We start from the raw sequence: 24887 nt of genomic DNA, 5'->3' as shown, positions 1-24887 counted from the left end.
CTGAGGACATAGTCACACTTTCACCTCTTCTTTGACTCCTAAAAGACTATCTTTATTTCCTACCCAAATGAAATTCTATGATAAATTATCTGAACTACCCTCAGTGATTTCCTCATTAAAACCCCTCTCCACCCATCAAGATATTGATGAGATTAGTCATGTAAAGAAGACTTCCTAGAAAATAATCCATCTAGAAAGTGTGTTGTATTGTGTATCACTGATAAGACAAGTGGGTTGCCTGAATCTCATGAGGGATCTAATGTCCCTTCCTACAAAGGAAAGCATTGATTTATTATTTTTGGATGATAAGCCTGGGAATTGCGACCTGACTGCCATGGGGGAATAGACAATTATTTTTAAAGGCAGAAAATAATATTGAAAAATGAAAGTTGGCTCAGAAGGGTTTGTCTGTGTATTTTTTATGCCCTAAGGAATAGGCATTGTTTCTAGAAACCCTAACCCTAACCCTACCCTGTTATAAGCCTAGACCTTATAATCATCTAGTTTTACCATCCTACTAAATCCTGAGCTCTCATAACCCATACTGTGACCCTGGGCCATTCTCCCAAACACCCACCATGCTTTCAAATCTGATTCCTGAACCGAAGAGACCACTAGTCCTTTGGTCTGAAGTCCCTCTTCTTCCCTGTCCACACTGAACTCCATGGTTGACCCTTTGCTCTTCTCCCATCAGTACCCTCAGTTTCCTGACACTCACAACATTCTTCTGCCAGAGCCACCTCCGAACATCAGTTCTATAAATGCTGCAATTCACTTTCTCTGTTCCTATGATAGGCAGTTGAGCATTCCTGGAGACATTAACAAACAGCCAAGCAAATTGCTTTTACTACAAATTCACGGATTTACATTTAGGCTGGGCCCTCACAATAGTCTGTCAATCCTTTTACTTATTTATAGTCAGGCCTCTTTCCCACTGCATCATCCTACATCAATGATGTTCCAGGCTTTTCCATTTCTCTTAAAATCCTGTGTCACATTTGCTACTTCTTCCTCAGCTACTGGACCACTTAATGGTAGAGCTGGATGGTTCAACCTTGGACCTCTTTTTTTCTTATTTGTGCTGACTCTCCTGATGATCTCATCTGGTCTCATGGTTTTCAATACCATGTATAGGTCAACAACTGTAATAATTTTATCTCCAGCACAGACTTTCCTCTGAACTTTTCTCCCATCCCCACATTTCCACTTGGATGTATATTTGTCATATCATATTTGATCTTTATTTTCAAACCAGCTTCACCTCTTGTTTTCCCTGTTTCAGTGAAGACTATCTTCTTTCTTTCAGTTATTCAGGTCAAAAATTTTGTACTTGTGTTGACTCTTGTCTGCCTCTTATATCTCACATCTAATTTTTCATGAAATTCTAAGTTTTTCCTTTAGATTACAGCCAACCCAAGTTTTACCTATCATTTTCTCTCCTATGGGTTATTATACTAGTCTTCACAGCACTTATTGCAATTGAAAATCCTATTTTATTGCGTATTTATTTGGTTTCCTGTCTCCCTCTCACCAGAATGGGTAGAGGTTTTTGTTCACTCTTGTGTCACCAACACCTAGAATAGAGCCTAGCATCTGGTAGGCATTTAATAAAATCTTGTTGAGTAAATGAAAGTAAGTAGAAGGCAACGTATTCAAGTGAGGTTTGGTTTTAGTAGGAGTGTAGTAGCAGGACTGATGGCTATGTAAAAGGACAAAGATGTAGGTGGGTGACTAGATGTGGTGATGAGGGTTTTGGAAGTTCTCTTCGGATTGCTTCAACTCTCTCAGTGAAGTGGGAAACAAAGTTGTCAGCTCAGAGTGAGAATGAGGAAGAAGATGTAGGGGTTTGAAGAAAGAGGAGAAGGTGTGAGTTTTCTAGCGAGTGGGAGAGTAAATGGGCTCTGGAACTGTATAGTATGATTACAGAGAAGAATTAAAGTGCCAGCTTGAGGCTCAGGGTCATAAATTCGAAGTGAAACCAGCAAGCGGGGTCATGTGATTTTTTTCTCTGACCACATTTACCCTTGTGGTGCAGGAGGAGAGTAGGTAGGTGGTAGACTGAGTGACCATTATGATTTACTCAAAGTAGATGATGATGTGAGAGAAGACAAAGCATTTGAGGGGCATGCACAGGAGGAGTTGTGGTCAACTCGGTCATTAAGGCTGGCCAAAAAAAAGAAGTCTGGGAAAACTTAATGTTGGAAAGATCAGTAGACTTTCATTTTGGTGGTTTCCCAGAAATGTTGGAGTCACAGAATTGAAGAGATGGTGTGGAAAGAAAAGAAGTGTTGGTCAGAGAAGGAGAAAACCCTGAAATTATGGTGGTGTTGTGGTTACTGGTTGTTGCTAAGGATGTGAAGGGCAAGGAAGAGTAGAGGTCAGTGAAACATGCTATTAGAAGAATTGCCCATGGGATAGCACATTGGGTATTATAAAAAGTGTGGTGTTAACCCCAGAAGTAAATCTTCAAAGAAAGAAGGGTTTGACTTGGGGGTGGGCAGATGGCTGTAACAAGAAGAGGTAGTGAATGGTGTAGACTTGCGGATGGCAGAAGCTTCAAACCTGGAAGTTTGTAGGTAAGAGGGAAGAAGAATGGTCTGGAAGCAGAAAAGAGTGCACAGAGGATACCTAGTCTACTTCTGGTGGGTCACCCAGTGTGAAAGGAAACAGAGAGCTTCTCAGGAAGCAGAGTCCTTCAGCAGGAACCATGGTTTAGTTAGAGTCAGAACATGTAGAGAAGAGGTTAAGGATGTGGAGGGATGTGTGACAACTGCCTGAATTCCAGAAAGTGTATGGTGAAAACTTTCTAAGAGTTGGATCATGGTATGTTGCTGAAATTCAGTCTCTGTTCACCAGTGCTGAATAGAAACTCAGAGACAGAGTTTTGGGTGAAGTAGAAAAGACTAGCTTTTATTGCTTTGCCAGGCAAAGGGGGCCACTGTTGGCTAATGCCTGCAAAACTGTGTGTCCCGCCCTAGAGGGGGTAGTGAAGAGTCTTATAATGTTCAAGGAACAGGGTGTGGTCAGCTCATGGACATTCTTCTGATTGGTTGGTGGTGAGGTAATTAGGAGTCAGCATCATCAGCCTTCTGGTTCTAACCGGTGTGGGGGTCTATGTGCTTGTGGGCAGCAAACAGTTAACTTCCTCCACCAGGTGGGGGTTTCAGTATCTGCAAAACAGCTCAAAGGACATGGCTCAGAATATTATCCGTAGTCCTTGCGGAAGAACTAAAGGTCCTTGACTTTGTTTAATGGCTAAAGTATTCTTATTTTGTCTTGCTTGACTGTTTCCCTTTCTTTCTGCCTTTTCTTACTTCTCTGATTAAATTTATTCTTTGACTAAAGTTTTTCTACAGGCGAAAAGCAGGTGAACGACATGGGTGAGGATCTATTCTGGGAAGGCCTCAGAGGGTCCTTCTCGGTTACAGGTACAAGAAGGGAACAAAACTAGAGGTGTGCATTGCACACAGGGATACAGGGATGGCTGGGTTTCTCATGCAGCTGATGTGATCGGGTTTAAAGGGCATGTTGAGATAAGACACACAAGGGTGGCACGACCTGAAGGGAGTGGAGCCTGGGGGTTCCTGCCAGGGTTATTACATTTCTCGTGACAGAGGCATGGAGGTGGCAGCGTGGCAGTTTCACTCTGATTAGATGGGGCTGATCGCATCATGAACATGGATTATGTACAAAATGAGTCCCCTCACCTTCCAACTTCTCTCACTGACCCACAGTCAGAGCTTTTCTGTATTTCCATTAATTTTCTCCCTTCTCAGAGGAGGCCATGTTCTTTCTGTTGTTGCTTTAGCTTTTTCTGCCTGCTTCCTCCAGGACTTTGCTCCACTTTCCTTCTTACTGGTTCCTTCCCCGAGTCTACAGTCGTCTTCACGTCTATCCTGTTACAGACCAACAAGGGCACCTCTTTGACTGGACTTTCCTTTCTAACTACTCTCCATCTCATCCTACTTCTCACCCAAACGTCTCAAAAGAGAAATCTCCAGTACCATCTTCTCTTTCTGCCGTTCCATTTAGTCCTCCATCTATTACTCTTGGCTTTCTGTCCTGATCTCTAGCCTTGGGTCTTATAAAACCAGCATTACCTACCTGACATTCTAATGTGACGATCTCATTCCCAATCTACAGCACTTGGTTCTCAGTGTCAATAGGACAGAACTCAAGCTTGATTCACACCCAGTGTTGCTTTCCATGCCTTCACTCAGCTGGTTTCCTCAGCCTGGAAGACCCTTATCTTCCTCTTCACTAGGACTTAAATTCCAGATGCTGCCTTTTATGGAGCTTCCCAGACTGGGTAGGCATCCCTTATCGCTTTTCCCTTCCTATTCTGTGCATATGCTTTTCCTACTTGTGACTGGTCTATTGGCTGTTTCTTATATGCTGTTGTATCTCTAGCTCCTGAGTACCTGCCACACAGCAAATACTTAACAAAATGGTTTTTGAATAAATAAAGAATGAATGAAAGAGAAGGTATATCCTCGAGAAGAGGCATTGGTATCCTGGCAGCTAGAAAAGTAAACTTTCAATTTTCAATTCACATTTTAGCATTCTCATTAATGATATATGTCAGAAGTTTCACGCATGCTTGGTGATTATGAGTCACACTGAACCTGCTAACCCAGGGTTAAATGGATAAAAGTCCTTGACCTCTGTGGGGTCATCACAAACACAGCATCTGGTCTGTTTTGAGATTAACTTTTATCCATGTTAACTTGCAACATTCCAGCAGCTCAACTTGCCAACCTGCTCTTCTGTTGCCATGTCCTACAGTAGGATCTTCCTTGGGTTGTATTTCTTTCTCCAATAAATATTTTCACAAAAAAAGGATCGGATACACTATGAATATTTTAATAGATGTTCTCTTTGCCAACCATACACATGATCATAGGACAATAGGCAATTTATCAAAATAAATGAGATAAATATAATATATACAGAATAAAGTCAAAATAAACCTTTGATAAGACTGAAAGTCTAATTTATTACGTGTCTCATAGGTCTCTTCTGGTGATTCTGAAGCCAAACCTCTGATCTTCACATTTGTCCCCACTGTGAGAAGACTACCAACCCACTCCCAGTTGGGTGACACCTCTAAATTCATTGTTAAAATTCCTGAGGAACCAAGTGATAAGACTCCAGAAACTGTAAATAGGGTAGGATTATTTTTTACTATTTTTTATATCAAGCAATTAACATTAAATTATCCATCATAATGACTTGTAAATTTGTATGGATGTTTATTTTCTCTGCTTAAAGTGAGATAACTGGGAAATCTAAGATTGGCTAAAAATATAACCATGTAATAGGAACTTCAGTGTTATCAAATCTCAGGTTCTCTCCAATACATCATTCTCAACCCTTTTGACTTGATATCCTTTTGTTTGCTGTTCATGTGATATATTCGGCCTCCTGGCACCTCCCCTCCCAATTGTATCTTAAAATAATAAAAACAAAATTTTTACAAAGTTTAAATTTATCTTTAAAGAATACTAGATAAAAGAGAGAGGTGTTATTTTACGTGTAACAGATTAGCAACATTAAAAAAGTGTAATATCTGAATTTGGGGCAATTGTGGATATGTTGGCATGCTCACACTTTGCTGCTAGTTTTGTGAATTTGTACAGTTTTGGTGGAAAACCCTTATCCAGAGTCATACAACTGTTTATAACTTTTTAATGTTTAAACTCTTAGAAATGCATCCCAGAGAAATAGTACAGAGGAAAAAAAGTGTTATATAGGAAAATAATTAGAGAAAAATAAAAGGAGTCTAATATCTAACAATTAGAGAAAAGCTAAGCATATGATAATACATCACCTTGATGAAGTTATAATTATAATGGTTATGTAATTTCATGGAACATGTTAATCTTACACTATTAAGTGATACAATAGATTATAAAGTCGTATTTATACCCTGATTATACCTATCTAAAGAGAGACCAAGACTGAAAAAGAAATTAAAACAAACAAAAACCTAAAAATGACTTTTGTTAAATAGTGACATTTTGGGTAAAAAAATTTTTTCTTTATAATGTATTTTAATACTATCTTATTATAAATAAAATGTGACTGGGGGAACGTTGTGGTATTTTTGAGCCAACTTGTAGGAGATAAAATTATCTGATTCTCGTTGTCTATATGAAAACATCTTATCTAGCAAGTAGTAATATATAACCTGGGACTTACAATGTCATCTTATTTCAAAGACTGTTGGGACCAAATTATTTCAGAGAAATTCTGAATGCTACATAAAGCCCTCCTGGGAAATTTCTCCCTAACAGTACTCAAGTACACATAATATATTCATGGGATCCTTTGTGATTAGGTGCTATGAGTGTGGGACTATAGATGTATGAATCAATCTTGGTTGCAGATCTCTGAAGCCTCCAAAGATAAGGATATTCATTTGCAGATGGCAATGGTATCTACACAGCCACAAGTTTTGCTTGACCATTAAGTAAACCCATGACAAATCCCCGTTTGTTTTGTGAATGTCTTTATGGAAAACATTGCTCTCTTCCTCTCTTTTTAAAAAGTCATATAAGGATTTATTTGAAAGCAGGTTTTGCTGACTTTGATTCTGAGCCCTAAACTGTTTGGGCTAGGACCAGGACAAACAAGTGGGTTAGTAAAAGTAAACCATTAGCTTCAACCCAATCTCTTCTATGCCAACCTGATTTTTAGATATATTTGTAAAAACTTTTGTCCTTGGAGGTTATAAGCAGATTAAGGTTTTAAGAAAGAGTACATGCAAAAAAGAAGCATTTACCAAAGCAACATCAATGCTTTTATGTCTCTACATTTATTGCAGTCTGATTCCAATGAGTACTTGACCTTGAATGTTGGGAGCCAACGGGAGAGAGACCGAGGAACATTGACTTATCCTTTAGAGGTCAAGGACAAGGCTTCCCAAGGAAGGGGACTTAAAGCAAACGAACCTCAAGGAATGCAGCAAAGTGACCTCTTCAAAGCTGAATATGTCTTTATTGTGGACTCTGAGGGGGAAGATGAAGCTCCAAGCAGAAAAGGTGAACAAGGCCCCCCAGGGGGGATGGGCACCACAGCTGCTCGGCCCACGTCTCTAGCAATCTCCTCCAGTCTGGTCTCTGATGTGGTACGCCCCAAAACTCGGGGGGCAGACCTCCAGGTTCCGTCACATCCTGAAATGCCTCATGGGATGGCTCCTCAGCAAAAACATGGGCCGGTAGGTTTTTCTTCTTGTCATTAAAAAAAAAAAAAGTTTCATACCCCTTGTCTGCAAAGGGCTTCCTATTTATTCAAGGCATCAAGGTGTACAAAACTCTCAAGGAAAGAGATATTAAAAAACTAAAATCCCAAGATCATAAACCGTCACAGTGTAAGTATAGATAATAAATTCATAAGAAATACATTTCATAAGATGATAAGGATTATATACAATTATGCTGTGAACTGGCTGAAGAGAATATGTAAAACACTTAGCTAGAGTGGATTTGGGGGAATATTAACTCTTCCTTCTGAAAATTCTTGGAGAAGGTCAGTAAAGGGAATTTCTTAGGAGACAGTTCTTGGTGGGCTGGGTGCATGAAGAAGCACATTTCAGAGATGAGAAAGATCCAGCAAAAATACATCAACTGGATGTAGACACTTTACTTTTAAACTAGTAAAAGAGTAGTAAAAGGAATTAAGAGTGTGTAAGGAAAATCATTTCCTCCTGTGTGACTTCAGGGAAATATTGACTGTATTCCTGGAAACCACCAGAAGCAGGACTGGCCTCAGAGAATTGGGGAGAAGATCTCACCCCAAAGCTTAGCAGCAAGACTGAATGGTTCCTTTAAGGTGTCAATGCTTTGATACAGTAGGAGAACACTCATAGCTGTGATGGCAGGAAAGAAAGGGGGTGAAGAGGGAGGGATTTTGAAGGGAAAAAAATAGGATGACTAGCTATTTGTTGTCATGAAGTTATCAGATGCCTTTGACAAGGCATAGAATGTCAGGAATGCAGAGACTGGCTTGGCTTTGGGAGTAAATAATGGGTGCTTCCCGTGACAATGAGCATGAGTCAATACCAAGATGTCCTATTTAGAATCTGCTAGACCAGGCACTTGCAAGCATACCAAAGTAGTTGGGAGAACATTTTTATTGTTGAGTTGGACTTTTGGTACTACCAGGACCTACACAAAACTGTAGCGTAGGCATCTTATCTTTGGTGCCACCTCATCTTTATTTATGCAGCCTTCACTGACTTCCTGATGACGTATTTATGTCACCTTCAAGCATCCAGTATCCTCATGCTGTCTTTTGGTGATAGAAGACTCTCACTGGGGTAGCACCACCCAGGTCTATTGGACTAAAACATTTATTTCTCCTTGAAATTTATTCTCAGCTAGTTATTTGGAATATTCTAATCATATAATTAAACATATTCTCAGTAAGTAGTGGTAGGCTTAAACATTTCTTTCTTGCCTTAGGAAAGATGATGAAATAAGCAAGTTGGCAATGTGAAAGTTTCCATAGTGTGTGGAGGGTAGTTTAACGTGGCCTTTGAAGAACATGTAGACATGGTGATACCAAATATAAGTAAAGAAAAATATTCTTAATGAAGCAATGTTTGGCTTTTCAATTTACTCTTTTCCTCAACTGATAGATTTCTTCTGCTGAGTTTGTCATTTATTTTGTTTTCATGTGACCAAATATATAGAGGGCAAACCAGAGACGAAACACACATTTGGGATCTTTTTGCCAAAATCAGTTAGAAGTAGGTTATAGTTCATGTTATCAAAGCTCCAAATGAAAAGGCAAATCTCAGCCTAATTCATTAGTGGTGGATGAGCATTATGATTACTGTAGATGGAGGAAAACTGGGTCCTGAAATGTTTGGGAATAACCATTGTTCCGGATTCCATTTCCTATAGTAATCCATTTGAGTGATGAATAGTAGGTCATCATGAAATAAACATAAAAAAAAAAAGTGAAAATGAGATGACTGTTAAATGTAAGCTAAACAGAAATGGCCAGAGCATTAAAGAAGGCACTCTGAGAAGTTAATATAGTCAGTAGTCGAAGCTTAATGTAAAAAGCCCAAAGATTATCCCATGATTGGATTACCTGATGCCAACAACATCAGCTTTTCAATCAGAAAGGCAGTTAATTAAGTGTATTTCTGATCCACCTGGTAAAAATGAATCCATGTACAGAATTGTCTATATATTATCACTATCAGTTAGTCAGGAATAATTTATGAAGTTATTCCTAAAAAAAATTTACTTAGCTCCTAGTCTGACCTTTAACCTTCCTATAACCTAGCCTAGATGTCATTTTCTTTCCACATCTGGTACTTCTATTCGTCAGCTCTCCTGAACTGTCATCAAAGTATACATGTCATACCTTTGCATCTCTGGTCCTTGATTCCTCTGTGTGTGATTCTTCTCTCTTCTCAGCCCATCTTCATGTGGCCATGGCTACTTGATGCTCTAAGCTCAGCCCAAGCAGTACCTTTTCCTAGAGACATTCCCTTTGAAGAGGAGTTAGTTTCTCTCCTATACCTTTGTCATTTTCCTTGTAGTTTGTAGTCTTTTTAGAAGATCTCCAATATAACTCCTTTTCACCTGATTATAATGATGGATTTTATCTTTCTTCCTCACTAGACTGAGAACTATTTGAAGTCAAGGTCTGTCCCTTGTTCATTTTTGTACCTCTAGCACTTAGTAGAGTGTCTTACATATACATGAGGTTCAATAAGGTGTATGAAAAGCATAAATATTTAAAAGTTCACATCTTTGAAGTCCTTGCTCAGATATTGACTCCTTCATGAAGCCTGCTTTGGTTCCTTCAGTGAAAGCAAACTCTCCCTCAGTATAATTCTGGTAGCTTTTTCTGTACATCTTCTATAACAATTATTCTATTCCAGCATGTATTATAACTATTTAGGTTCATGCCTTATCTCACCTAGCAGATTGTAAAGTTTTTAGAGGTAAGGTCCACGTTAAACCCATTTTTATTAAACACTTTTTTTCTCTATAGTGGTTACTATATTATCTTGAACAAAGTCAGTACAAATATTGGGTTGAGTGTATTTTGTGTTCCAAATACTTTTGCTGAGGTGGCATGTTTATGCAAAAGTACGTTATGTTAAAGATCATTAAAGAATTTAAAATTTTAAAGCGTAAGTCAAAATTACAAAGACTGTATAATATAAGCAGTTGAATCAAAAGCCTTTCAAATAAAATTCAGAAAGAAAAGAGTAATGTTTTTGAATGTTAATGTCTTGAACGTTGGTGTAGATGGCTAAGAATTGACTTTCCTAGGGATAGTATTAGACTTAAAAGAGAGGTGAATATACACATATAAAAACAGAATGATTTGTCTGAAAGACCTACAATAAAGCCTGGAGCTAAAACAGTGACTGTGGGAATAAAAAGAGGGACTGTGTGGGGTAGAATGAACTGGATTTGTTCATTGACAACATATGGAAAAAAAAAATCAGTGATGAATGAAATTTATAACCAAGGAAATTGAATGAATGTTGGCATTAACTGAGGAAAGAATAACAGGTCTTGGGAAGGGATAAGAAGAGATGAGATATCTAATGTTGAGTTTGAGATGCCTGGTGGCAGAATGCAATGCTATCAAGAAAGAAGCTGGAAATATGAATCTGGACATAGGAGGGAGATGGGAGACTGGAAGTATTTCCTATATGAGCTGAAACTATTAGAATGGAGCTGTTTACTCATGGAAATAATGCAAAACAGGAAGACACAAGATACAACGCAGGACACAGTCAAGTATAAAGTGCCAGTGAAAGATGAGAAGCCAAAGAAGGAGGCTGAGAAGGGACCAAAGAAGTTGGAGAGAGGGGTTTCATGCAGGGAAAGCTAAAGAGAATTTCGACTAAAAAATAGTTTATAAATGAGGCCAAATACATAAAATATATAAACATTAATTAATCAATAATTTAAACGTAGCTCAGTAATGTTTTCTTTCTAAAACTCAAATGAAACTGAGATCAATCATATCCGTTCGGGAATACAAAATACCAACCGTGAAAGAACATTCTGGCAGCATGACATGTTTTGAGAATGAACATGGAATTATCACATAGGAATCACATGGTTCTCCCCCTTTTATGCCGGGAGGCTTCCTGGAGAATGCAGCTTTCCTCTCCAACATTCTACTTTCATATTTTCTAGCTCCCTTGACAGATTTTTTTACTGTCCTGCAACAAGTAATTCTGCCAAGTGGGACAGCCAGGTTAATATATGCTGCTGCTTGATTTAGAGAAGATTAGAAGCTAGGAGATCAAGAGGCCAAGATCAAAGGGAAGGGAAGGATCAAAAGGCCTTTTGCCGATAGAGTTGGAGGTGAAGCACTAGGGGTCCCTGCAGGGAGGTGTGTCCCCTGCAAGGAAGGGAGGGGACCCTCTCCTGCATGATTATTATTAGAACCAGATGTGTAGGGATGGGGCTAGGGAATCAGGGTCTGACCTGGCTGCCATCTCAATTTGGGATATGGCAGCCCTCCTGCTCTCCCAGGTTAGAGCCCAGAGTCTGGCCCCGTTACCTGCTTGGACACACACCTCCTCTGGGCTCCTCCTCCTGTGGGAGAGGGGATGAGGTTGTCCGGCATCTGACCAGCTCTGCTCCGGAAGAGCAGACTGGCACCTTCTACTAAAATATTATTCTATAATATGATTTATGAAAATAATATAATATATAACACAATAGAAAATATTATAAATATAATACAAGTCAAAATAAAATACAAAACAAAGCCAAATAAAGTAGGGCCTTCAAAGTCCATTAAACATAGGACTTAGGAGGTCATTTGGTGACCTTGATGGGAACAGTGTGAGTGGGGTGATGGGGCAGAAATCAAGTTGAGGAATGGATAAGTAGTGAAAGGGAGGTCACACATTAGAGAGATGGTATGAAAAAGCAAAAATGAGACTGGCAACTTATGGTCACACTCCTCTGGGCAGTTACTTGAGGTCGTAAACTTTAGTGTCCTCATTTGTAGAATGGGGTGATGCCAGCAACCTTCCTTGTGAAGATTAAATGAGATTAAATATATGGCCTAGAACAGTTCCTGGCCCACAAGCGTTCTCAGGAAGGAGTCACTGTGTTTAAAAAGTTGGAAATGGCAGCATGTTTGGGGGCACAGGGTAAGGAACATGGGAGGAGGGAAACATTTTATATATTGGTTCAAACATAGCTTGGATGTCAGAACGGAAGAAAGGACATGAAAAATAAGATCAGTAGAACTAGCGGTGGCCAAATAGAGGAGGTTCTTACAAAAAATTCTGGGAAATTTGGACATTGGCACACATATTAATTAAGAAACTAGATTTTAGGGATCCATGGAAAAGAGATTGCAACAAATTATTTGGACAGGGCATCAGACATAGAAACCTTTTTATAGTCGTGGGCCTTTGTTTTATAGTGAAATACCCTATTCATACCAGCACACTGTATCAGAATAGCCTTTATATGTCTCTCTTACACCAGTAGATTTGTGAGCCCTGTGACGGCAAAAAATCTTCTCGCCTTCTGTCCCCATCACCCAACTCCAATGCCTGGGACACTATAGGTACTAAGAAAGTATCTGATGAATGAATGAATGAATGATTCTCCTTTTCCCATGACCCTGTCATATAAATAGGGAACAGACATCATTACAAAACTCTCTTAATTTACAGCAGAGAAAAATTATATTAGAGGAGGGAAGACAGCCTAGGATTCCAGCCTCATAGCTTGGCTGTTGTTTTGTATTTTGCCTGTTAAAACACATTGTTCATAGCTTTTGGCCTAGGGATTTAGAGGTTGAAGACTCTGAAAAAAGCTGGGAGGTTAAACTTCCATGTTAGTTCTGCTAACTGCTGAGAAGACTAGCTTGGAGACACAGGTTCCTGAAAAATGACATGTTTCTATTGAAATGCAAGGAAGTCATTTGTACATGCCCATCAACAGGATGACTTTCTAACTGCATGCAGAGCAGAGCTACATGGGGCCCGGCAGCAAAGAAAACAATACAGGAGTCTGCCTTGCATAGCAGGTGGGAGGTCATCCAAGTAGTAACGCAGATTCTGGCTGGGCTCACTCGATAGTATAATTGCCTTGAGGCAGTTGAGATGATTAAAAATGTAGAGGCCCTCATTCTTTTAATTGATATACATACCCCTGACCAACTGATTTTATTGCTTTAACAACCTTTATCTAGCACTCTTCCCATTGCCAACTCCCCATTTCCTTTCTTGTTTAGGGTGAGTATACGATTCCATCCTATTCCACCCAGTTAACCTACGTTGTCACCGTCCATGGTGAGTGACACTGGACACACCAAAGAGAGTTCCTCTGACTCAGTGGGGGACCCTGGCTCTGCTCTGATGCTGGCAGAATCCCTGTGATGCCTCGCTGGTGGTTGGTTGCTTCTTCTGGTTGAGATCAATTGTACCAATAGCCCGAGGGGCAGAGGAAGTACATTTATGGAAAATCAAGTTGCTTTGACAATTTCAGCAGAAGAGTGAGGAAGACTTTTAAAAGGAGGGTCTCCCGACTTTTGGTATCAGAACTCAAATGTTTGTCTTGCTGGTGAGGAGAAGACGGACCTGTGGATCTAAGAACCATCATTCTCTCCACCCTCATGCCCAGAGTCTGGAGCAGAGTAAGAGGGGCCAACCACAGAGGGAGGTGACGATGCCACTGTGGAGGGAGGTGTCAGGATGTGACACCACAACCCTCCTCTCTGGCTTTCTGTTCCTACACCCACTAGACACTTTATTTCCTCATTCCTGCATGAAGGTAACATGCCAGACATTAGACACTAGGGGAGTAAACTTTAAAAAAACTTAGTACCTGCCTTCAAGGAGCTTGGAAAACAGTTGCACCTGAAAATAATGACAATGAAAGGTGACAGGTTCAAGGAACAGTGAGACGTCTAGAGGGAGGACACCTAGATCATCCTGGATCACCAGGAAGGGTTCACGTTGTCTGAGCTGAAATGTGAAAGATGAGTAAAAGTGTTCTTGGCTGACGAACAGGGCCCAGGCATTCCAGACAGTGAGGACAGCTAGGGAAGAACTGACACACAAGAAGAGGGTGGAAAAGAGAAGGAGTATGATAAGGGCTCATCAAATATACTAGGAAATACACTAGGAGAGAGAGATGATATAGAGGCCACAGATAAAACAGTTTTGAAAAGGAGGAAGAGATTGCAAGTCAGATTCTGTAGAGAAATCAGAAGAGATAAGGGATTCAAGTGCCTGTGGGGCTTAGGAAAAAATAAACCATTGTAGACATTGGTGATAACAGTTTCTGCGGAAGAGCAGGGGGTAAAATCTGTTAAGAAGTCAGGGGAAGTATATTACTTTTCTATTGCTGCATAACAGATTACCATAAATTTAGTGGCTTAAAAAAAAAACACCTATTTATTTTCTCCACGGTGTTTTAGATCAGAGGCCTGGGCAGCTGAGCTGGGTCTCACAAGTTTGAAATCAAGATGTCAAGTTCATCTCACCTGGAAGATCTCCTAAGGGAAGGGTCTGCCTCTAAGTTCCCCCATGTTATGGGCAGAATTCATTTCCTTGAGGCTGTTGAATTCATGGCAACTTGCTTCTTAAAGCTGCTACTTTGATCTCTAGCTTTCTGACCCTCTTTTAAAGGGCTCATTTTATTAGTATTGCCAAGTCCGAGCTCGTACTGTTCACCGCATGTCAGGCTAATAAATTGAGAGATGAGTTGTTGGGGCCAGGAATAGCGACTTTATTTGGAAAGCTAGCAGACCAAGAAGATGGCAGACTAGTGCCCCAAGGAACCAGCTTCCCTGAGTTGGAATTCAGTCTTCTTTTATCTAAAAAGAGGAGGTGGTTTGGTTAGTTGTTGCAAACTTCTTGGTGTTGGAATCCTTTGTTCTTGCAGCTGTCCACATAGGTCTGTAGGTCTGGTCACAATGCTCCTATAAACCTTCAACAAGACAGATGTTATTCTGTTCTGCAACTTTTTATCTCTATATGAATGGAAAAGTGTTACACCTTTAAAGTTTAGAGCCTTGAGAATGGGCTATCCTGCATATTTCAGGCTATAGGCAACATTCTTAACTTGTAGCTAAAGCAATAGATACACAGGTTAAAGTAAAAGAAACACATCCAATATGGAGTCAGATTTGTTCTTCCCTATTGCATTAGGGCATGCCTACTCAGGAGGATCTCTTATTTGATTAAGTTAAAGTCACCTGATTAGGAACCTTAAATACATTTGCAAAATCCCTTCACCTTTGCCAGGTTCTATTAGCTAGAATCAAGTCACAGTCTCCATCTGTACTTAAGAGGAGGGGATTAAGGCAGTGTGTGTGGGGGTGGCTGTTTGAGAAGTCATTTTAGGGTGTGTTGGCCAGAATAAGTAAGGAAATCAACACAGTGATGGTAGGGACAGGTGTGACTGAGAAGAAATCTACATAGACTTGTAACTAGGGTGTTTACAGGCACCACAGATCTTGGTGCATATGTGTGCATGTGTTTTTATCAGTTAGATTTTGTTGCTTGACAAACAGTGCCAAAATTGTGTTTTCAAAGAACAACCATATATTTAGCTCAAAAATCTGCAGGTCAACAACTTGGCTGTGTTCAACTGGGTGGTTCTGCAGCTCTGGGTCAGGCTCAGCTGATCTTTGCTGTGGTTCACTTACGGGTCTGCAATTGGCTGCTGGGTCAGCTGCTGGCTGGTTAGCTGTCTGGTGGTTGGTTAGCTGAGATGTGGTCTGGTATCTTCCAGGGGACTAGCCTGGGCTCATTTACATTGTGGTAATGCTCTGCACTCAGCAAGCCAGTAAGCCCCAATGCGCAAGTGCTTTTCAAGTCACTGTGTCTTGTATCACATTTGCTAACATCCCACTGGTCAAAACAAGTCATATGGTCAGGTGAGGTTAAAGAGTGAGTGAGGAAAAGGACTTTGCCTTTCTTATGAAAAGAGTAGAAAAATGTGGACATTTTTACAGTCTACTACATGATAGTTATTATTATCTTTTTAATGATGAGAAGTATTCTGCTTTATGTTAGGATGAGAGAACCAGTAAAAAAGAAAAAGGATGAATACGTAGCATACAGGGGATAGTTAATGAAATGGGATCCCTGAGAAGGCAAAAGCTGCTGGGATTCAGAGCACAGAGGGAAATTTACTCTTAAACAGGGAAAAGACATTATTTTTCTTTAGAATGAAGGAAAGGGGATAAGAATAGGTCTAGAAAAAATTTAATTTTTCTGGTAATCGCAATTTTCCTTGGAGAAAAGGAATCTCAGTCATCTGTTGCAAACAACGAGGGAGGTTCTGGGAAAGGGGTTAGTGAGTGCTAACTTTGTGGAAGGCTGTTGTTTAGAACAGGAGAGGAGGCTGAGGCCAAAATATAAGAAAAGAAAAAAAAAATCCCAAACGACCCACAAAAAAGCTGAGTGGTACACAGCCCAGCTGAGACTGTAGACCTTAAATTTATGATGACACCAATTTACAGTGCCTTACCCAGCCCATGTGTGAATTAGAAAAAGGTACCCCGTCTGCTTAGTGTAGGAAAGTTCAGTCCCACTCTCAGCTGGTGCCCTGGTACAGGACAAGTTCTTAAATCGAGTGCAGTGGTCCTGGGTTCTGTTATATTTTTTAAATAACAGCTTTAAGTAGACTAGGTCTAGGAGCGTAATTGATTTAAGAATAATGGTTTGCCAAGTGGATCGGCAAAAGAACAAGATGGCTAGGGTGTTGACAATATTGGCAAGAACGTTGAGATTAAATAAGTATTTCTAAAACCTAAAATGTAAAATAGCAGGGGATGAGGGAGATGAGACTGGCTAGGAGGAGAGGGGCTGTGCTGTGAAGGAACAATCTTGAGTTCATGGTAGATGTGGGAAAGTATTGGTGGCGTCTTGAGCATTGGTGTGTTTTGATTAGATTTTTAACAGGTCAGTCTGAAGATAAGTGCAATTGGGTGCAACTAGAAATAGGAATACCAAAAAGATGACTTAAATTGTTCAGGTAAGAAAGGCTGAGAATCTGCTCAGTCACATTGCAAGTGTCCATCAGTGAGAAGAGGACAGATCAGCAGGTTTGTTTAGGATGCCCAGGTGCTATAATGTAATGATTGCATGCAAGGACAAAGGAGAATCAGGAGTTTCTGCCTTGCAGAAACTGTACAGATTCAGGAGAAAGAGCACAACTATATGGACCAACATGGTTCAAATCTTGGGAACTATTCAGACCACCAGGCAGCAGATCAGACATTTTGGCTTTTATTCAGATGTTTTGGAATCTCATGGACACATTAGGAAAAACTGAATATACACAGAAGCAGTTAATTTTATTTATTTATTTATTATTGAAGTATAATTTATTTACAATGTTGTGTTAATTTCTACTGTACAGCAAAGTGGTTCAGTTACACACATATAAATATATACATTCTTTTTTTTAATATTCTTTTCCATATGGTTTATCATAGGATACTGAATATATTTCCCTGTGCAATACAGTGGGACCTTGTTGTTTATCCATTCTCTCTATATATAATAGTTTGCATCTGCTAATCCCAACCTCCCAGTCCATCCCTCCCCCAACACCCTCCCTTAGCAACTGCAAGTCTGTTCTGTATCTCCGTGAGTCTGTTTCTGTTTCACAGATAGGTTCATTTGTGTCGTATTTTAGATTCCACATATAATTGATATCATATGGTATTTGTCTTTCTCTTTCTGACTTACTTCACTGAGTATGATAATCTCTAGTCATATCCGTGTTGCTGCAAATGCCATTATTTCATTCTTTTTTATGGCTGAGTGGTATTCCTTTGTATATAATACCACATCTTCTTTATCCATTCATCTGTCTATGGACACTTAAGTTGCTTCCATGTGTTGGCTACTGTGAATAGTGCTGAGAAGCAGTTAATTTGAGATTGACTAAAATGACAAGGCAGCTATACTACAGAGACTGGTTGTTAAAATAACTGATAGCCTCTATTATGCAGGATCCAATGTGGATTTAGGATTAAGACCATCCACTTGATGAGAGCAGAACACTGTAAGCATCCTCTGTTACAGAGATTACTGTGAATGTATTCAGAGCTCAGGATAGCTTTTCTAGGAGAAGAGAGTTTTGAAAATGATTTCGGAGGAGGTATGTGGTAAGGGAGCTCAAGGAATCAGAAGAGGGCTGGGGATCGGAGAACATAGCCAGGGGTGATTTTAGAGAGGTGTCTGAAGCAAAGACATCAACAAATATCAGGTTAGAAATAAATGGTGGAGAAGACAGAGAACAAGTTTGAGAGAGAAGGAATTAGAGAACCTAGAGAACAGAACAGGGGTTATTAATGGGAGAGGATGAAAAGATTGATATAATTTGTAGGCATCATCAAAGAAGTTTATTATCATCAGTAAGGGATTTACAGGAAAGAGCTAAAATAAAGGGCCTATTTCGAGCTACTTGACTGAACATTTGACAGGTATCCATTCTTTCTTCCTGCATAAAATTATTCATGCCTTTACTTGCTCTTTTTTTAAAGTTATTAATATGAGGAACTCAGGAAAATGAATCTTTTTCATTAAAAAATGCATTCCCCTCTCCTGGGAATTTTATAAAAATATGGTGCCACATTTTTATATTAGTATAAATTAGGATAACATCAAATTAGAAAAAAACATATTGCAAATGCTTATTAATACATCAAATAGGAAAATATAATAAAAAACATTCTTAGACTTTTCAGAATCTTTCCCTTTGAACTTTTCTTAGAAGTTCTTCAATAATAAGCTATTAGAAAGTACAGTAAAATTCAGAGTTACTTATACTAGGTAAGATATGACTTCATGTAATAGAATGTTTGGTAATTAGAAGCCATAGTCTTGGGGAAATTGGAGGGAACAGTCTTTTCCTCTGATGAGACACTAAAAATTACAGTCCTGAGATTTTAACATGATAATTTGGTGGATAATCAGGATGAATTAATGAGTTTGTTATATAAACTGAAGTTATTTGGAAACGTGACTGAAAAGGTAATGGAATTTTTGTGGCTGTTATTAATTTACAATTTTTTTTATAACAAAAGCTATGGCATAGCATGCAAAGAGGCTGTACATAGCCTCGAAATTTCTTCATTCCTTCCATGAGGACAGACCAATCATAGGATACAATTAGAGAAGACCTTTCACTTATGGCTAATCACATGAGTTGGTTTTACAAATACTGGATAAGCAGTATTGTTTTTAAGCAAAACTTATGTGAGGGAATTGTTAAGCTTTCTTTCTCAATTTGATTGAATTCTGTTTGATTTTCAATTATCGCTGATTTTCAGATATTCTGGGTTACATGCCAAAATTATTCAAAAATAAGTTATGTGGCAAGAATTCTGTGTTGCAAATACGCAAATGAATTTACATATAAAAAGAGAAAAATATTTTGGGTACATTTGCTCAGAAACTTAGAAGTTTGGGGTGAGTTGTTTGAATTTATCAGTTTTAAATATTTTTAGAACTCAAAACTCTATGATATGAAAATCTTTGCATTAGGTCTGACGGACACCTTCTTAACATGTTACAGAGCAAAATCAAGAAATATCTTTTACTGAGTTTATAAATGAAGCTCTTGCTAAGTTTAATTATTATGGTCGTACACTTTTCTGCTATGTAATGCAATGTACATAATATCATTATACAACTTAATATATAACTTAATAAATTAAGTATATAACTTAATAAATACAAATTAATATTTTGAATAACAGATATTCCCTAAATTCTGTATTAGGTACAAATATTTTCTTTTCTCTTATGGATCAATAGACTCAAATCAATAATTTTGAAGGGAAACTTCTGTTTAAACGATTTGGCTTTAGAATCATTTATAATTTCAGTATTTGTCTTAAAGTACTGGATAATTTTAAAAATAGCGCAAGAATAGAGCTACTCAGTTATTTTACAGGCTCTCCCTAGCTTCTCTTGAAAGTGATACATTATTTCTTTATTTTCTTTTTATTTGATGTGGGATTGGTGGCTTGCATTGTTCCAGGCAGATTAGATGAACCTATTTGCAGGGCACCTATAGAGACGTAGACATAGAGAACAGACATGTGGACACCGTGGGGGAAGGGGAGGGTGGGACGAATTGGTAGAATAGGTTTGACATAAATACACTACCATGTGTAAAATAGATAGCTAGTGGGAAACTGCTCTATAGCACAGGGAGCTCAGATCGGTGCTCTGTGACGACCTAGATGGGTGGGATGGGGGCAGGGGTGGGAAGGAGGTCCAAGAAGGAGGGGATATAGGTATACATATAGCTGATTCACTTCATTTTACAGCAGAAACTAACACAACATTGTAAAGCAATTATACTCCAATTAAAAAAAAAAAAGATAAAGTACTCTGGCTTCTTTCCATATGAAAGAGTATCTATTCATTCCTTCCAGCATAACTCACATCATTTGTTAACTGTTCATTCTGGCAAGTAATTAGGGAAAATATTTTTCATAAGCTAAAACTCCCTCTCTCTTTCGGCCTTGGCTTTCACTCTCTCAATTTATCACAGTTATGTTGATGTTGAGCGCTGCATGTTTTGAATTCTGGGCATCATTTTCAGGTTTACAATATGTAGGAGTAGTCCACGTTTTTAGAATTTTTAACACTCGAAGTGTGGTAAAGTTTTTAAGGATTGTAGTCATTATTATTATATTATGGTTTATATTCTTGTAATGGAAGAAAACCTATTTCCTTTTCCAAAGTGCATTTTGAAATTTATACTGAGGGTGATTTAAATCTTTTCAAATCACGCAATTCCAAAAGGAGATAACTCCTTTAGATTTTTGTCAATGAATTATTTTCCAAAGGGAGACATGCAAATACAATTTTATATTGATGTTCATTCTGGAGAATAAATGAGATATAGTATCTAAGAGTTCACCGTTTTTTTATATTTTATTTCAAATTCAAAGGAATGCCTCATTAGCCAAACAGAATTTCTGCCATTTTCTCAGAGGTTTAAGGGCCTCTTTTTGTGTAAACTAATAGGACTGTTTGCATAAACGCGCAAGTGACAAGAATGTTTTGACAGTTTCACAAATGATGTCCTATGACCCTGTCTATTTCTCTTTCCTCTAGTTAACTTCTCCCACTGCCTCTGAGCAGCTTGCCTGTAAACCACCTGCTTTCTCCTTTGTTTCTCCAACTAATCAGAAAACACCACCTGTCCCAGTCGACCTAGCCGGAGCCTCTGTCCTGGAGGAGTTCCACGCGAGGAGGCTGGATGTCAGTGGGGCCCTGGTGGAAGAAACAGCCACGTACTTTCAAACTTCCGCTCACTCTGCACCCTTTTTTGCACCGAAGGGCACGTCCTCGACGTTACAGTTCCCCCATCCCGCTCAATTATCAGGTTCTCACGCATCCAGTCCAAGTGCAGTCCAGCAAAAACCTGGCCTGACGTCTGAAGTCCTCAAGAAGACTGTCACCTCGCCTGTCCTTAGTCCCAGAGAAAGTCCGAGAACCTCTTCTCCTTCACTGTCCTCCGGTGCTTCTCTGAAGTCGAATTCAGCCTCCTACATCCCAGTCCGCATCGTCACGCACTCACTCTCTCCGAGTCCCAAACCCTTCCCCTCCCCTTTCCACGGCTCTTCTTCCACTGTCTGTAGCCAAGCGTCATCCAGCGGGAACGTCTCAAAGTCAGGGGTGAAATCCCCAGTGCCCTCCCGGCTTTCCCTCCTCACTGCCATCCTCAAGTCCAACCCTTCTCACCAAAGACCCCTTTCCCTGGCTTCCTGTCCCACCTTCTCTCTCAACTCCCTGGCTTCTTCCAGGCTCACACTCGATCAAAAAGTTAAACAAACCTCTCCTACGCCTAAAAAATCCCTCTCGAGTTGCTCCCTGCGAGCGGGGTCTCCAGAGCAAAGGGAAAACCAGGTTTCTGATCTCAGCCAGCAATCCTTTCCCTTCCCTTCTTCCACTAAAGCTGCTCCCCTTCCTCTGGCATCCTCCCTTTCTCCCCCCAAACAGGGCAGTAGCAGCCTTGCTTCTTTGAATGTAGAGAAAATGCCATCCCCCACTTCTTTGAAGAGCAGCCCAATGATTTCCCAGCTGCAAACCAGTACCTCCAGTTCTACGGGTCTGCCTCCTGTCCCTCAAAGCTTTTCTCCTCTGTTTTCCAAGGGCAGACAGGATGCTGACCTCAGGGGCCCAGGAAAGCCCAGGGATATTTCCCCACATCCTTCTGCGTTAGCCTCCTTGGCATCATCTTCGGTGTCTCCTCCCACTAACCCAAGAGCCAGGCTCCCCTCTCCAGAGAAATGCTACCATCCTTCCCCAACTCTTTCAAACCTGATAAACAGATCCAAGAGAGCATCAGCACCTCTCTCTGGCCAGGGGCAGACACCTTTAGCTCCTCCCCCACACCCTGTCTCCAGCGCTGGCTCTGCCTCTCTTCCCCAACTGGGGTGCTCCGTTCTCCCTCGTGCTAATCCGCCCACGGAGGTGCGCCACCTCAGTCCCTCAGCGCTGCATCCAAATCTTACCCTGCCTTCAAGAATTGGGAAATCCGAAAGCTCCATATCTGACCACAGGTCATCTGTTTCATCCCCATCACCTCCCATCTCTCTAACAAGAACCAACGAGCTGATTTCACCTTGTGCATTGTCCATGTCAACAGGCCCTGAAAATAAGAAACACAAGGTATTTTTTTTTTTTTTTTTTTGCACGTTGCATGGTGCATGTTTCTTTTGAAATACGGAATCATTTTTTTTCAGAGGAAAAATCAGCAATTATGATATTCTTTCTGTTCCTACAAGGAGATAGTGCAAGGGGATCTAGGATTTGGTATATTTGAATGTGTAGATGAATTATAAACTGTCTAAAATTGTGCATGTTTCTGAAAACCTCTTTGATTTTGCAAATCCTCTTATGGTAACCTTTTATATCTGTGGCTCCAAGGGCAATTTTTCCAGGCATAATATGAGTTATATTATTGATCCCAAAGATGGAATTTAGAGCAGTTAGATGGAATTTGGGAACATGATACATTTCTGATTCTTTAATAACATGGACCCTATTATCCATCAAAATATCCTGTACTGATAAAATAGTAGACAGGATTACTGTAAAATGGAATATTATCATATATCAAGCCCCATATGATTGCCCAGCCAATTTGAAAACTTTCTATTTCCTTTGCTGGCATTCATTTATTAGTAGTAATTTTCTTCCCCTTCTACCATGATGATTTCTTTATTGCTCTCCATACACCTCAAGCTAAATCAATATGGACTTAGCTATATACATGTTGGGCAAAAGAGAATAGAAATTTCCTTTGTATGTGAAAATTATTTGATTTATTATGAACACTGAATACTTAATGATTATAAAATACGGAAAGGATGGACAGGCTGGGTAGAGGGAAGTAGAGTTAAGAGAGGAGAAGTATTGACTTTTTTTTTATTTTAACATCTTTATTGGAGTATAATTGCTTTACAATGGTGTGTTAGTTTCTGCTTTATAACAAAGTGAACCAGTTATACATATACATATGTTCCCATATCTCTTCCCTCTTGCATCTCCTTCCCTCCCACCCCTCTAGGTGATCACAAAGCACTGAGCTGATCTCCCTGTGCTATGCAGCTGCTTCCCACTAGCTATCTGTTTCACGTTTGGTAGTGTATATATGTCCATGCCACTCTCTCACTTTGTCACAGCTTACCCTTCCCCCTCCCCATATCCTCAAGTCCATTCTCTAGTAGGTCTGTGTCTTTATTCCGGTCTTGCCACTAGGTTCTTCATGACCTTTTTTTTTTTTTTTCCCTTAGATTCCATATATATGTGTTAGCATACTGTATTTCTTTTTCTCTTATTGACTTTTAAATGCTCTGAAGTGACCCATTGAGGAAGGATGGGAAATCAGCATTTATTTTAATATGAGAAGGGAAACATTTGAAGGAGTTACCCATAGCATTCATTGTTCATTTTTCCTGGAGGAAGGAAGGCAACTCTGCCCTAGAGTGTACCGGCTTCCCAACTGTTCTCATGCGATTTAAGATACAGAGTTTAGACACTTAGGATTCAGTCAGTATTCTATAAATGAAATAAAATTCTGAAAGTGTCTGTATTAGGAGGGGGTTTGGATTTTCAGTTCAGCGCATTGAATTAACACCATTTTGGAGTGTCCAAGTTGGTTCCATGGAGATTGTGTTCAACTCTGTCACTGTTGGGATGATGAACTTACCATGGAAAAGATGAAACAGCCCACATGATGCTGTTAATATGTTACAATACAATTCAACTTACAAAGCATGCTTTAGACATCTACTGTATGCCCACCACTATACTAGCTTTTTTGTGGATGTGTTTTATTTTTAAGGAAAATAGTCTTTGTCTTAAAAATATATTTTATTCAGCAAAACAACATATATATAACGTGGAGAAGCTATAGAGAGTTATTAAATCTACAGTAAAGCTAGAAAACAAGGATAAGGCAATATTAATATAACATAATACAGATTATGTATAAAAGTTCACTGAATTCAGTATAAGAGAAATATTATTATGGGATATGGTTAGTAAGGGAAGTTATCATAAATGTCAGGCCTGTTGGAAATGTTTAGGATTTAGCTTAATGAAGAGGAAAGCAGGTGGCATTTCAGAAATGGTAAACAACTCCACCAAATATACAGATGATGATCCCAGAGGAGTATATGTGGACACGTAAGAAGATTGGCCTTATCATCGAATAGTGATGATAGTAATGATAATTACAGTAACAGATATCAAATACTTTCTGTGAGTCAAGGACTATCCTAGTAGTTACACAAAGTAGTTAAAATTTAATTAAAAGGGACCATGTTAGTTAATTTTGTCATGACCATATGAGATTGGTAATATTATTTTCTTCATT

The 24887-nt window shown here is 39.4% G+C and overlaps 1 protein-coding gene across 1 annotated transcript in view; it reads left to right on the top strand.

The window, feature by feature from the left end:
* The window catches only part of MLIP (muscular LMNA interacting protein), a 171768-nt gene that overhangs the window by 1739 nt on the left and 145142 nt on the right, over positions 1-24887 (top strand). Inside the window, exons 2-4 of the mRNA XM_068559179.1 lie at positions 5013-5168; positions 6827-7219; positions 21191-22675. Coding sequence (XP_068415280.1) covers positions 5013-5168; positions 6827-7219; positions 21191-22675 — 2034 coding nt within the window. The remainder of the gene's footprint in view (positions 1-5012; positions 5169-6826; positions 7220-21190; positions 22676-24887) is intronic.

Source organism: Eschrichtius robustus, chromosome 12 (genome assembly GCF_028021215.1).
Source record: "Eschrichtius robustus isolate mEscRob2 chromosome 12, mEscRob2.pri, whole genome shotgun sequence".
Taxonomy (NCBI): domain Eukaryota; kingdom Metazoa; phylum Chordata; class Mammalia; order Artiodactyla; family Eschrichtiidae; genus Eschrichtius; species Eschrichtius robustus.
The sequence above is the reverse complement of the archived record's forward strand: the minus strand, read 5'-3'. Positions and strand labels throughout refer to the sequence as shown.